Source organism: Phymastichus coffea, unplaced genomic scaffold (genome assembly GCF_024137745.1).
Source record: "Phymastichus coffea isolate CEN01 unplaced genomic scaffold, Cenicafe_Pcof_1.1 PCOF00007, whole genome shotgun sequence".
NCBI classification, from domain to species: Eukaryota; Metazoa; Arthropoda; class Insecta; order Hymenoptera; family Eulophidae; genus Phymastichus; species Phymastichus coffea.
This window is the reverse complement of record NW_026706818.1, coordinates 8,852,791-8,866,875: the sequence shown is the minus strand read 5'-3', so window position 1 is coordinate 8,866,875 and position 14,085 is coordinate 8,852,791. Positions and strand designations below refer to the sequence as shown.

The 14,085-nt window shown below is 29.5% G+C and overlaps 1 protein-coding gene across 1 annotated transcript; it reads right to left on the bottom strand.

Annotated features, from left to right (window-relative positions):
* Nucleotides 1-11,294: 11,294 nt before the first annotated feature.
* On the bottom strand, nucleotides 11,295-13,615 carry LOC131669405 (uncharacterized). Its single transcript, XM_058944250.1, has 2 exons — nucleotides 12,060-13,615; nucleotides 11,295-11,991 (listed from the first exon to the last, which is right to left on the bottom strand). The coding sequence occupies exons 1-2, from the start codon at nucleotides 13,613-13,615 to the stop codon at nucleotides 11,295-11,297; spliced, it is 2,253 nt and encodes a 750-aa protein (XP_058800233.1).
* Nucleotides 13,616-14,085: the final 470 nt, after the last annotated feature.

The window sequence follows — 14,085 nt, the reverse complement described above, 5'->3', positions numbered from 1 at the left end:
GCAAGAAAATCGTATTGGCCTCCATATCACCGTATTATCAGGACAATTATTACCAACTCGACATAGTGTCGACAGGTGGATATACGGGCTTCGAAAAAGTAGTTATAATGCACAATTGCGTGTACATCGTATTGGACTGTACCGTAACAGACAAGCAGTTCAGACCTTGCCACGTAGACATATGGTTAGTTCGAATCACATTCAGTCATGAAAAGCGATGTTTTGGACACGATATGGGGAAAATTGTATTTTACTGTGCCATACCGGATTTGGGGGACATACAAGGCCACGTGACGGCAGGCTTGTTTTATTACGTATTCAGGCAATGGAAATGATATTATAGAACAGGGTTTGAGGAAAATCATACTTAATATAATTGTAACGGAATTACAGGACAATTATTCCCACCTCGACATAGGGCTGACCAGAATAAGACATAGGCATGCAAAACGTTGTTACGATGCACGACGGTGTGTACATCGTATTGGACTGTACCGTTACGGATAAGCAGTTAACACCTTGCCACGTAGACATATGGTTAGTTCGAATCACATTCAGTCATGAAAAGCGATGTTTTGGACACGATATGGGGAAAACTGTATTTTACTGTGCGATACCGGATTTGGGGGACACACAAGGCCACGTGACGGCAGGCTTGATTTATGACTTATACAGCCAATGGAAAAGAAATTATCGAACACGGTTGCAGGTAAATCATACTAATTAAATTGTATCGGATTAACAGGACAATTATTACCATCTCGACATAGAGCTGACAAGTATAAGACATAGGCATGCAAAACGTTGTTATGATGCACGACGGTGTGTACATCGTATTGGACTGTACCGTTACGGATAAGCAGTTAACACCTTGCCACGTAGACATATGGTTAGTTCGAATCACATTCAGGCATGTAAAGCGATGTTTTGGACACGATATGGGGAAAATTGTATTTTACTGTGCGATACCGGATTTGGGGGACACACAAAGGCCACGTGACGGCAGGCTTGATTTATGACTTATACAGCCAATGGAAAAGAAATTATCGAACACGGTTGCAGGTAAATCATACTAATTAAATTGTATCGGATTAACAGGACAATTATTACCATCTCGACATAGAGCTGACAAGTATAAGACATAGGCATGCAAAACGTTGTTATGATGCACGACGGTGTGTACATCGTATTGGACTGTACCGTTACGGATAAGCAGTTAACACCTTGCCACGTAGACGTATGGATAGTTCGAATCACATTCAGTCATGAAAAGCGATGTTTTGGACACGATATGGGGAAAATTGTATTTTACTGTGCAATACCGAATTTGGGGGACACACAAGGCCACGTGACGGCAGGCTTGATTTATGACTTATACAGCCAATGGAAAAGAAATTATCGAACACGGTTGCAGGTAAATCATACTAATTAAATTGTATCGGATTAACAGGACAATTATTACCATCTCGACATAGAGCTGACAAGTATAAGACATAGGCATGCTAAACGTTGTTATGATGCACGACGGTGTGTACATCGTATTGGACTGTACCGTAACGAATAAGCAGTTAACACCTTGCCACGTAGACATATGGTTAGTTCGAATCACATTCAGTCATGAAAAGCAATGTTTTTGACACGATATGGGGAAAATTGTATTTTACTGTGCGATACCGGATTTGGGGGACACACAAGGCCACGTGACGGCAGGCTTGATTTATGACTTATACAGCCAATGGAAAAGAAATTATCGAACACGGTTGCAGGTAAATCATAATAAATATATTTGTAACGGATTTACAGGACAATTATTACCACCTCGACATAGGGCTGACCAGAATAAGACATAGTCATGCAAAACGTTGTTATGATGCACGATGGCGTGTATATCGTATTGGACTGTACCATAGCGGATAAACAGTTAACACCTTGCCACATTGACATATGGATCATTCGTATCATATACGAAAGTGATATTTCTTACGCCATGTCTCGAAAATCGTATTTTACTGTACGATACCGGATTTGGAGGACAACAAAGCTACGTTATGACAGGCTTGAGTTATGTCTTATTCAGATTTCAGGCAATGAAAAAGAAATTATCGAACACGGTGGTAGGAAAATCGTATTGAACACTGAATCGGCCTGTTTGATATACAGACATTCTAAAAGAAATAATTCTGCATGAATTCGCATATTTCGTATTTGATTGTATCATAGCGGATAAGGAGGACCAGTATCAAATACAGGCATTGACAACTTTACTATTGCTCTCAATGTCACGACAATCATATTGAACCTCTTCTCAGGGTATTAGCAGAATACGCATTGTGACGTTCACATATAATTCATTTTTAAGTCGCAATTCTATCGAATTATGCTGAATTTACGAATACGAATAATAAATCCCATCTCAAACGTAAACCCATCTTAACTAAGTAACTCATTAATAAATTGATGAACAAATTAAAAAAAATTTTTTATTCGAGCAATCAAAGCTCTTCAAATGCACATTATTTTATCTGCTAGCAAAATATGATTATTTTTTCTGAACCAACTTCATGTTTTATTATATTAAATGACAATGTGTAACGTGTATGGTGATTTATTTTTTTCTGTATCATTTCTTTTGATATTTTTGTCTTTTATAGTTGTTCTTATTTACAGAATCGAATATATACAGTTGTCCAACGGTCGAATTGATGTTTTAATCGAAACTCACTCATAGTTTGCAAAACTTTGGTTATGTAAAGTAATTAAATTATAGGAATTTCAGAAAATAATTTTATCTTCTTAACAATTTGGCCCTGTATTATTTATAAAAATACGTAGGATTTTTGAAAAATTTGTATATATGCTGTGAAATGATATTTGTGCATTTTTAGTCTTAAGTGATTTCTTATATGAAGAAAAAGTGTATATACACTTTTATCATGAATGCCAAAACACTAATCAATCTTGATGACTTAGCAAAGTTATTGATAGCAGATAGGTTTTCTGACCAAGTTAGGAAAATTAATAGTCAACAATGTGCTAATGCTTCAAAAAAATTGTTGAAATTTGATTTTGAAAGCATCTTTTCAGGGTTTTCTAAAAGTGGTGATATTGAAGATGTTCTAATAAAACTACTAACAATTGTAGAAAAATGTAATCTGATGTATGATTTTAGCATTCCTTACAAAATGTGGTTCAGAAATTATTGTAAATTGTACTTAAAATTTTTTCATCCAGACTCATTGATAAAGTTAAACACTTGTGAGAAGTACTCAAGAGATAAATATAATGGAGTTAAAGTTGTAACTTGTAAAAATATTCCTGCTAATACTGTCTTGAAGAATATTTTTGGTTATTACAAACCTCTCACTTTGGAAGAAGAACAGATTCTCACATTAAATAATAAAGACTTTTCAATTTTGAAGAGCTGTAGATCAAATAAGCAGAATATATTTTTAGGTACAATTTCATTTATCAACCATGGATGTGATCCAAATTCTGAATATATTACTGGTGAAAAACATTTAGTACATCTCAGGACTTTAATAGATATAAAAATGGGTGAAGAATTGTTAGTTTTTTATGGCTCAGACTACTTTGGTAATAATAATGAATTTTGTGAATGCATGACATGTAATTTAAAAGGTAAATGGCAATTTATTTTGATATTTTTCTAATATTAAATTGATTAAATAAAAAAGTTTTATTTCAATTTTTAGGTTTAATAAAAGGTGATGGAATCAATAAAATCATTGATTTGCCTATTGGTTTTAATAATAATTTTTTACAACTTTCTACTATGAAAATTACAAATGCCTCAGATGATTTTGACGGTACTATTATTAATTTATTTTTTTTTTGGCTTACATAATTTTTAAAAAACCACAGGTATATAAAACTTTTAATACTATAGGTTCTTTTGATGAATTCTATGGTTTTTCTAAATATATTGAACTAGATAAAAAGCTTGATAAAGCGTATGTAAAATTGGAAAGAATTTCAAATCAATATTCATCTATTATTAAATTATATAAAGCACGACCAAAAAGTTCTGCCTTTTGCATATACTGTGAAGATTTCAAAATCAAATTACCAAGACATCTTAGATGTTATCATAGCAATCAAGATATAGTAAAAAAATTTCTAAATCATGAAAACGAACACTTAAAAAATGCAGCCATTACTTTTTTGAGAAATCAAGGCTATGCACATTACCAACAGCTTACAGGAATAATAATTCCAGTCATGAGTACTAGAAAAGATGCTGTAATCGACGTACAAAAAGTAGAGTGCAGTAACTGCGGTGCATTTTTTTCAAAAAGTACATTGTGGAAACATCTTCTATCTTGCTGTCAATTTACTGTTGCAACAATCCGAAATTCACTCTGAATTAATATTTAGTCCATCCTTCATAAATTCGCCTGTTGAAGAGATTCGGTTTCTTATAAAAAAAGTCTATAGATTGTCGAGAAAAATTATTATTAATTTGGATATTATTCTTGCCTGACATGGTCGAATGAACACAGTAAATTTGTTCTCGATCGGTGTAGGAAATTAATAAAAGCAACATTTTAACGTTAACGTGATTAAACTGTGATGAACAAATTAACTGTGATCAAAAATTAATATTGTTTATAACATAAATCAAAAGTAAAATCTAATAAAATATGCTTTTAATATTTCAGATCGAAATCAAAATAAATTACCTATGAAACCGGTTTTTGCAAGTATTTTTGATATATCCATTCCAGCTAGCATGGAAATCATTTGTATTTCTCAAAATAATAAATCAGGAAATCGATTTAGACCGGAAATAACCATTTCTAGTGTTCCCCCATCTATCCAAATTAATTTTCTTTATTCAGTATGTAATAAAAATAGTATATAACAATCTGCAATTAACCAAAAATCTCAAATAAAATTGTTATTATAAGCCACAGAATAAACTGTGGTCTACTAACTAAGAAATAATATAAATTAAAGAAATCACAATAGTTAATTGATTTAATAAACACCTTATCATTCTTCATTATTTAGATAAAACTATGAACTTACTAGTATGTTTGACTGTAAATATTATTGAGAAAGTTATGTAATGGATAGCATTTCCAAGTAAATAATTATAGTCAAAGAGCCATAATAACTGTCCTAATAATTCATTGAGATTCATTTAAGTATGGTGTATGTTCCCTCAATTTAATGATTATGTATCCAATGCATGAACACGATTCAATCATTTATTATTTCGACTTATTTAATGAGCGTCCTGCTAATCCGGTGTGGTTTGATTAGATATGAATGACGCAATATGAGGTAAATTTTAGGATCTCTAAGATACTAAGAGTTCGAAGGCTGAGAATTATACAATTTTCTGAAATCAAAATACATTTTCTACAGTTGTATGATATTCTAAGATTGTTAAGTTCAGCATCGTAATGACTGTCCTACTAATCTAGTGAGATTCGTTTCAATATAATTTATAGACCAACTTGCTTAATAATTAAGTTTTCAATGCCTGCGTGAGATAAGAACTAACCGTATGGCATAGTCGTAATGTGTATCCTAATCCGGAGTAGTACTCTTCAATATGATTTACGCGCCATCATGTATCATAATTACGTTTTCCATGCTTTTAAAAAACATCCATTATATTTATTCTGAATACTAATAGTAATTTTTTTCGTAGATCTATGTTAAATCTTCTATTTTCATAATAAAAATATGTTTTCTTTTATAGAACATAATTATCAACATACATCGGATAAATGAATTTAAAAATTTTCTTGCTCTGACTTAATCAATTTTACTTTGTTATATATTACTTGTTTAATATGTGTCTTGTAATGTATCGTATACATTTGTTTTGATTAAAAAATGAAAATTGAAAGTCAAACGCGATGTTATGAATATATTTTCACGTTTACTTTTATTAATTTTTAGAATAAAATAACAAATAATATATTTTTTATTATATACATATTTTTATAAAATAAAAATTTTATTTTAACCAGCTTTAGTAATTTTAAAATATACTACTATTGATTTAGATACAATTCATGAATCATATCGAAATCATCAAATAACTGTCTCATCAAAATAATTTGCTATAAATAGTTATATAATTTAGCCTCATAAATTTTCTAACTATTTGATTCTTCATTTCACTGTACATTTTAGAAGATGAAATTATTTACTTGATGATGGTAAATTGTTGGAACATCTATATCGGGCGTGAACGATCAATTATACTAATTTTTATGTTTTCATTGCAATGTCTTTCTATAAATAGTTATATAAAGCTTACAAAATTTTTTATAGACTTGAAAATAGAATAGGTCCTTCATTTTACATTATAGAAAATGGAGTTTTTAAAACTGTCAAACAATATTGTCAATCAATCTAGATTACATGTTCCTAAAGCCTATAACTTATAGCATTAAGATATCAGACACAAACTTAAGAAAGATGATTTAGACAAGTGATCATCAAATACCATCTTTATAATAATCTTTGAAAATCATCTTCGTAATACGATAACTAAATCATAAATTGACCAAGATTGATGTCGCTCAAACTCATAGTTTATGACATAAAAATTCTAGACCAAAGCTAGACCTAGATAATTTAAATTAATGTTCAGCGAATCCAATGCTGAAGGTGGTCTTTGAAAATATGATAACCTAATAATACATTTATTTGGAGTACATGTTGCGTATCGACTGATGAGCGGTCGATATGGTGTGGTTTTTCTTTTCATTTGACTTATAATTTGTTTTGTCACCTATTCGGCTGAAACGCTCGCTTTCCCAAAGAATTTTAAACAGATAAGTCGATGAAGAAAAAATATAACGCGTACATATATAAGGCGACGAATTTTTTGTATTAGTTACTGTTTTTATTATATGTTCGTTTTGCTTATTTACAAATAGCTTACTTATTTATGATTTATTTTACCCGCTCACGGACTTCATTTAATAAAATTATATTTTCTTGTTTGTTGGACGGGCTGGCATTTTCGATGAATAACAGACACTCTCTCTTACCTCAAAATTACTTTTTATTTCTGTTTCAAAACTGCGGAGACAAACACTCTCTGGCGCGCAAGGATGAACAAAGAATGAGCTACGTAGAACTAGCTTGTTGACGTATGCGCTCTCATGAATTACATATATATATACGTGCATATGAAAGGCATTTTAACATTGTTTAATAAATTTCTGTTGATCAGTATCAAGAGCTTCAATCTTGAATCATAAAAGTATATAAATAATTTTTTTTTATTAAAATTAAGGTTGATTTTTTGTGTAATTAAGAAAAAGATCTTAGATTTCGAACAACTTTATTGATATAAACATTTTTAATTTTACATTAATAATTGTACATAAATGATAAGTCTTCAGTAAGTAGTTAAAAGAATAGTATAATTTTTCTAAAATAAAATAATTATAGTTATTTAAGAAAACCATTTTGTAATTAGATATTACATATCTATTAAAATATTCTATTTAGAATAATCTCATTTAATATAATTAAAGATTTGAAATTCTCCAACAGTAAAATAAAATGGTCATTTCATGACAGTTCCAATTAGAAGTATGTAGATAGAATAATAGAATTACTCACAAGCTCTTTGACAGTAAAAGCATAATTCAATATAAAATGAAATAAAAAAAGGTCATTTAATGACTGATTAGAATTTCTAAATAGAAATATGAAGATAGAATAATAGAATCACTTACAAGTTCTTTGGCAATAAAAGTATAATCAAACTCAATTTCAAACAAAAATAGGTCATTTCATGACTGATCACAATTGCCAACAATAAATAGGTAGGATGCATATATGCTCATTAATCTATTACTCTTTATAATAGTATTTCTTTATCAATAAAATGATGCTTAAACTTTTATTCTTAAGGAACTAAGTAACAGTAACTCGATAGAAACGGATTGCCATTATTATGAGGATTTTCTCCTAATAGCTAATTCAATCCATTTTTTAATATTGTCTATACTTATATGTGCTTTCGAAGGTGATTTAGCTAAAAATTTGGCACAAGTGTTAGCTGAAGGTACTTTACCTGCATCAATATAATCAGAAAAACTTGAATATATAAATAATGGTACCCGATTTCTATCTGGTAAATCTTTGTTATTTTGTGACTTTTTACGTTGAGTATGAATCCAAGAACGCACTTGCGGCTCTGTCCTTAAACGTAAATGTTCGTCTGTGGTTTTCTTCAAAAAAGCTTTGATTGCCGCTGCTGAAGGTACTTTGTGCTGATTATTCAATGCGTTTGGGAAGTATTCCAGTAAAGCATTAATCGACGACTCACACCATCGTATATGTTTTCCAAATGGAACTGTATTTAAAAAGATTTTTGAGGATAATAATCAATATTTGATTGAATAAATATAATATTGTATAATTATGTTGTTCTTTCACAGTAGAACATACAAGGGTGCTTGCTGATGGTACCGTAACGTTTTATAGAAAGAGTAATTAAGCAACTGCAAGACAGAGGTACCGCATGAGAGGTTTGTATGCGATTCTGAATATCTGTATAATTTCTCTTTCTCTCGTATTTGCCGCAAGACTGTGGTACGTAGTGCTGATAATTTTCTCACCTGTTATTTTATACCTTACATGCAGAGACTCATGCAATTGTATAATATTTGGAACTTAAATGTTGCAGTAAACACGCATCTATGCTCTAGATAATAGTGGTACCGATATCGTATAACGGAATAAAAATCAACTCAGAATGTAGTAACGTATAAGCATCTTTTGAATTCAGATGTCAGCTGTAGACTCACGCTGTTATATCTGCTCGTACCTTATCAATCTCGTTGCCAAATTGCAAGAGCCCACCTGTATTTGCATATATAATTGAGCGCTTACGAAAAGCAGCCTCAAACAAGGGCGTACGAAACAATCTGTGGGATAATATCTATGTAAGTAAGCGTGAAAGGGTACAAATTGTAGTACAGATTATGTGAGTCTTTCACTGAAGCTATGTTTACTGCAACATTCAAATGTCGAGTGTTACACAATTGTACTACATGACTCTGTATGTAATGTAATAGAAATATAAAAAAAAATTACTAGCTCAATGTTATATGATTTTTCAACGGATATGAGATAGAAAAATAGCACACAAACACCTTACGTGGTTCCTATCAAAAATCGCTGTATACGTTCTACTGTGAATGAAATGTCAAATAGAGGATAAACTATTTTAATTATATACAAGTTGGATTTCTAGTGAAATTTTAAGAAAAAATCAATGTTTCTTTATTTCAGAAATATATTCTATATATATTTTATAACAATAAAAAACAAACTTTGACATGCACAAAAAATTTGTTTCCACACGAAATCGATTATAAGAAAAAAAATATATGTGATCCGAGTTGCCGAATTTCCTTCTCAAAAAAAATGACGCATCTATTTAACTTGCTTTAATTATTATTTGTTTTACTCTCATGTAATAAATTTCGTACTACTGAATAAATTGCTCCCTTTCTCCAAAAATTTCTTTTGTTATTACAATGTTTCTCCATATGCTAATATATTGATGCTATTGTACAAGGTCGCAGTAATGGGAATCGTTTAAACAAAACATTTTATTTAGAGAGCATTTTATAGAAAACCTAGTCATCGATAATACTTAAACTATTTTACATACTTATATTTATAAAAATTTTAGACTTTTTGAAGTATAAAATCTAAATGTATATCGAGAAAAATACTGCAATATGATCTATTTATATAATGTTTTTGATAATTAAATGTTTGATAATTAATGGTGAAGATAAAGAATTATCAAAATTGTTTATATTATTTAAAAAATTATATTGCATGAGTTTATAAAATGTATCATTCATTTTGAAAGGATGGTATCATCTATTGTATAATAAATATTAAACTTTGTTAATTAACTTATATGGAGAAGTAATTCATTTATTAAAAAGAGAAATGTAGGAGCAATTTGTTAAGCTTTTTTACGTCGATTTATATTAATTAATACAGAAACTGGACTTGAACAACAGATAGGTGTAATCACTGCATTAATTTCGAATAAATACATTGTGTATAAGTCTTTATTCGGATTCGATATTTTATAATGCAAAATAATTATCGATATGCCTAGGAACAGCAACTTCAATACGTAGCTACTATAGCTCTTGTTCATTTAACCAATTTTATCAGGTGTATTTTATCAGTTTGATGATAAATAATTAGTCTTTTTTATAGAATAGTTTTTTATAATAAAATATACCAACTATTTAAGAACCTACAATAATTTAAAATATTATTAATAAACTATGTTATTTCAAGTGTATTCACAAATACAAGTTCATTAATTACTATTGTCTGAGAGTAAAAATAATTTTAATAAAATTTTAATCACATAATATCCTAAACTTCCATTGAAAGTACAGTTTATTTTGTAATTAATAGTAGATGTGTTAAAATTTCAATATTGAATTAACTTTAAAAAGTATGAACTAACTTTGTCACTCTTGTAATTACTTGTATTGGAAGTTTGGTTTATTATGTAATTAAAATCTTATTGTAATCATTCGTAGTCTTAAAAATTCATTTATTAAATTATTGATAAATAACAAACTTGATTTGATATATTTCAAATTTATTGTAAGCTCTTTAACTTCATAAGCTGAATATTTGAATAACTTAATAAAAGTTTTTAACGTACTAAACTGTTGACCTATTTTATGTGAATGTCCATTGAGATATTTACATGAGTAAATTATGGCAGATTTTCTTATATATTTGGGCTCTTATGATTACATTAAATGTAAACTGTAAACAATGTCAATTACATGAAAATATAAAAAATTAGGAACTGCTCCTCTTTTATATTAAATAATTGCTATTTAGATTAAAAGAACTTCTCTTTAAAAAGACTTAAATTATTTATAATTAGGCTATACAGTGTTATCAGAAATTTGTCTGTATGACTAGAATAAAAATAACTTGCATATGCTATACGTATAGACTTATATATAGCAATTATATGTAATATTTTTGAATATTTTATTGAATTTGAGTTTGTTTTTCACATTTTATAAATAGTATGAAAATGCATGTTTAAGAAAAATTTTTATTTTGATATAACTATGTGCAATCAAATTTGATATTGCTAATAATAACATATTAACAAATTAATTAGATTTAATTTAATTTAATTAGTTAAAGTTAATTAAATTTGACCTAAAAATTCACCTTATCGATATTATTCTTATTAAGAAACCTGTGTATTACCTGAAGAAGAATTAAGACCTGAAACTCTGCTTTAATTCATGTTGATCTTGATTCTGTTGAGCTGATTCATCACAGGCTTCATCCAATAAATTTGATTCAGATAATGCCTCTGTCGACTGATTTTCTTTTTGCTGCTCAGGTTTGTCTTTGCCCATTGACTTACAAGACTGAACTGTATTAATACTATTTGCTACTTCTAAGTCTCGTTCTAAAACTGATTGTCTGTAGTTCTGGCAGTGAATTCCTTTAGTATGTCCCATGAATGCAGTGAGTTTCTCAAGCTGATGATTATCAATACCCTTTTTTAAACTCTCAGTAGCCATCTGCATTCGGTATCTTGTTCCTCTCAAAGTCTCTGGCTTCTCAGCCCCACATAAATCTGCAAATTTGGCCATCAAATTACAAGCTGATACAAATGAAAAGTTTTTCTTGCTCACATCTAAGATTGTGGCAAAAACAAAAGGATTATCTTTTAAAATTTGAGCTTTTGGTCTTAGTCGTATCAGACATTTTAAATAGTTGTATATCATCTTGTTGAAAACTATTGGTACAGGCTTTTTTCTCTTGCCACGAACTTCAATACGACATTTATCATCCTTGAAATCAATTTTACTGAAGTCATCTATTCGTAACATTTCAATTTCACCAGACCTTCTACAATTAGTTATGTGCAAGTAGGACACCAATGCATCCCTGAGATTTTCATAACTTTTATGTGAATATTCTTTATTTAAATTTTGATGTGCTGTGTTTATATAATTTTCTAAAAATTTCACCAAGTCTTTTTGATCAGGTAATTCTTTTTTATTATTTCTTTTATATTAGCCATAGTTTCAGCAATAGTGTTACCAATGGAACTGTGCCACATTTTTTTAAATTTATTTAAAAATGCTTGTACTTGTTTTCGTTTTACTTCTTGTTTTGTTCCTATCATTATCTCATATACAGAAGCTACATTATTAATAAGAAAAAACATGTTATGAGCCGAAGAAGGAGCAGTCATCAAACCTGTTATTGGGTCTGGTTTACCCATTGTTTTTATTGCTTCTATCACATCATCATAAAAATCTTCATGAAATGTGTCGCTTAATTCTTGTATATTGATATTTATTTCTTTAATAATATTTAAAAAGTTTCCTAGTTTACTTAGATTGGCTCGAATTTGCTTGTGGTGCTGTCTTGCTGTTTCAAATTTTTGAGCCTCAGCATTTAGCCAAAAAAAGACTGCATCATCATACCTGATTACATCAACTATATTAATATTGCGCATTTTTGATATTATTTCAATAGAATCTGCTTTAGCAATTGCATGATAATTGCCTTGTGTAGCTCTAGAACTGGATTTTATAACATGCTTTTTTATAAAACTTTGGCCAGTACATGTATGAACATGTTTATGAATTGAAGTTAAGGATAGCATCTTGAAACATTTGTAGCATGTTCCATAGTTTTTAATTGTATATCCAGAATTTTCACGGGGTCTTCGTGCAACTACTATTTCAGATACTTCTTGTGCATTTATGTTATTGAGGTGATTAGCTTTACTTGTGAGTAATTCAAGAATTTGTTTTCTTTTTTTTTGATCATCATTCAATGGTTGTCCTTTGACACGTGCAGTTCTGGCATACTTTTTTAGTTTTATGATCAAATCTTCATTTTTGTGTGCTTTTTCATAGTGATCGTTTAAATTTGCAAACTGAGATTTAATTTTGTTATTTTTTGTTTTAAGTTTCTTTTTTGTACAATAGTAACATGAGTACTTTTTTATTCCACTTTTGCTATCGAATAACAATTTATTTGAATCCTTCATAACTTTACCAACAGAGTTTAAATTTATTGTCAGCTCTAAGCTGCTATTTGCATGACTAGTATCAAGATCTAGATTTGATTTATCTTTTAATATAACAGATGTAGAATTATATTCAACATTATTATTGTTAAACTCTTCTGATAACTTTTTTCTCATTAGATTCTTCTGCTGTTCTATGTCATTGACTTCCACGTATAAGTCTTCAGTAACTGATTCACTTTCTGGATAATAAACTTTTTCATTTCTCTTTCTCTTTTTGATATTAATATTTTGGTATGATTTTGTTGATATAGAATCATTAGAACTAGATTCACTGCCAGATTGATCAATGTACTCTTCAAAGTCAGAATCAGAGTTCTCATCGCTAGAACTAGATTCATTTTCAGGTTGATACTCTGAGCCTGATGTAACATCTTCTAATTCAGAGCTATCATTGGAATAATTAAGTCTTCTAATATGATTAGGTTTAGATTGAGATCTGAAATTTTTCTTATTCATATTAGTTTGTGACTTTGACTCCATGTCAAGAGATTTTCCGTGTTCGTCACGAGTGTCTGAAATGGAAAAGTTGAATGAAAAATGAAAAGATAAAGGTGATATTTTTGCAAAAAAATAAGTCACCATTATCAAAACTACCTTTGAAATTTGATGAGGTTATCCAACGAGACATTTGTTTCATTCATGTAATGTCGTTAAAGCTTAAGCGAATGACACCAGACAATGCCACTTGATATAAAAAAACCGAAAAATTTCATATGGTTACTTTTTCTGAGAATAAGTCTGTTAGTTTTGACCATTTGTTAATTTTTGATTATTATATGTTAATGTTTAATTTGTTAATGTAGAATTATTTTTTATTTTTTACAGCGTTGATTTGCTAAGTTGATAAATTTTATTTATTATACAAAATTGATTATTTTATTATTTAATTATTCCAGTGAGCAACGAATCAACGTTGTGTAACATAAAAAGAACTATTCGCTGCGAACACG

Bases quoted from the DNA above. Each gene is read 5' to 3' on its own strand.
- LOC131669405 (XM_058944250.1), bottom strand. From the start codon at position 13,615: ATGGAGTCAAAGTCACAAACTAATATGAATAAGAAAAATTTCAGATCT. The intron at 11,992-12,059 runs GTGAAATTTTTA...TTCACATAAAAG, and splicing joins TACCTGATCAAAAAGACTTG to TTATGAAAATCTCAGGGATG.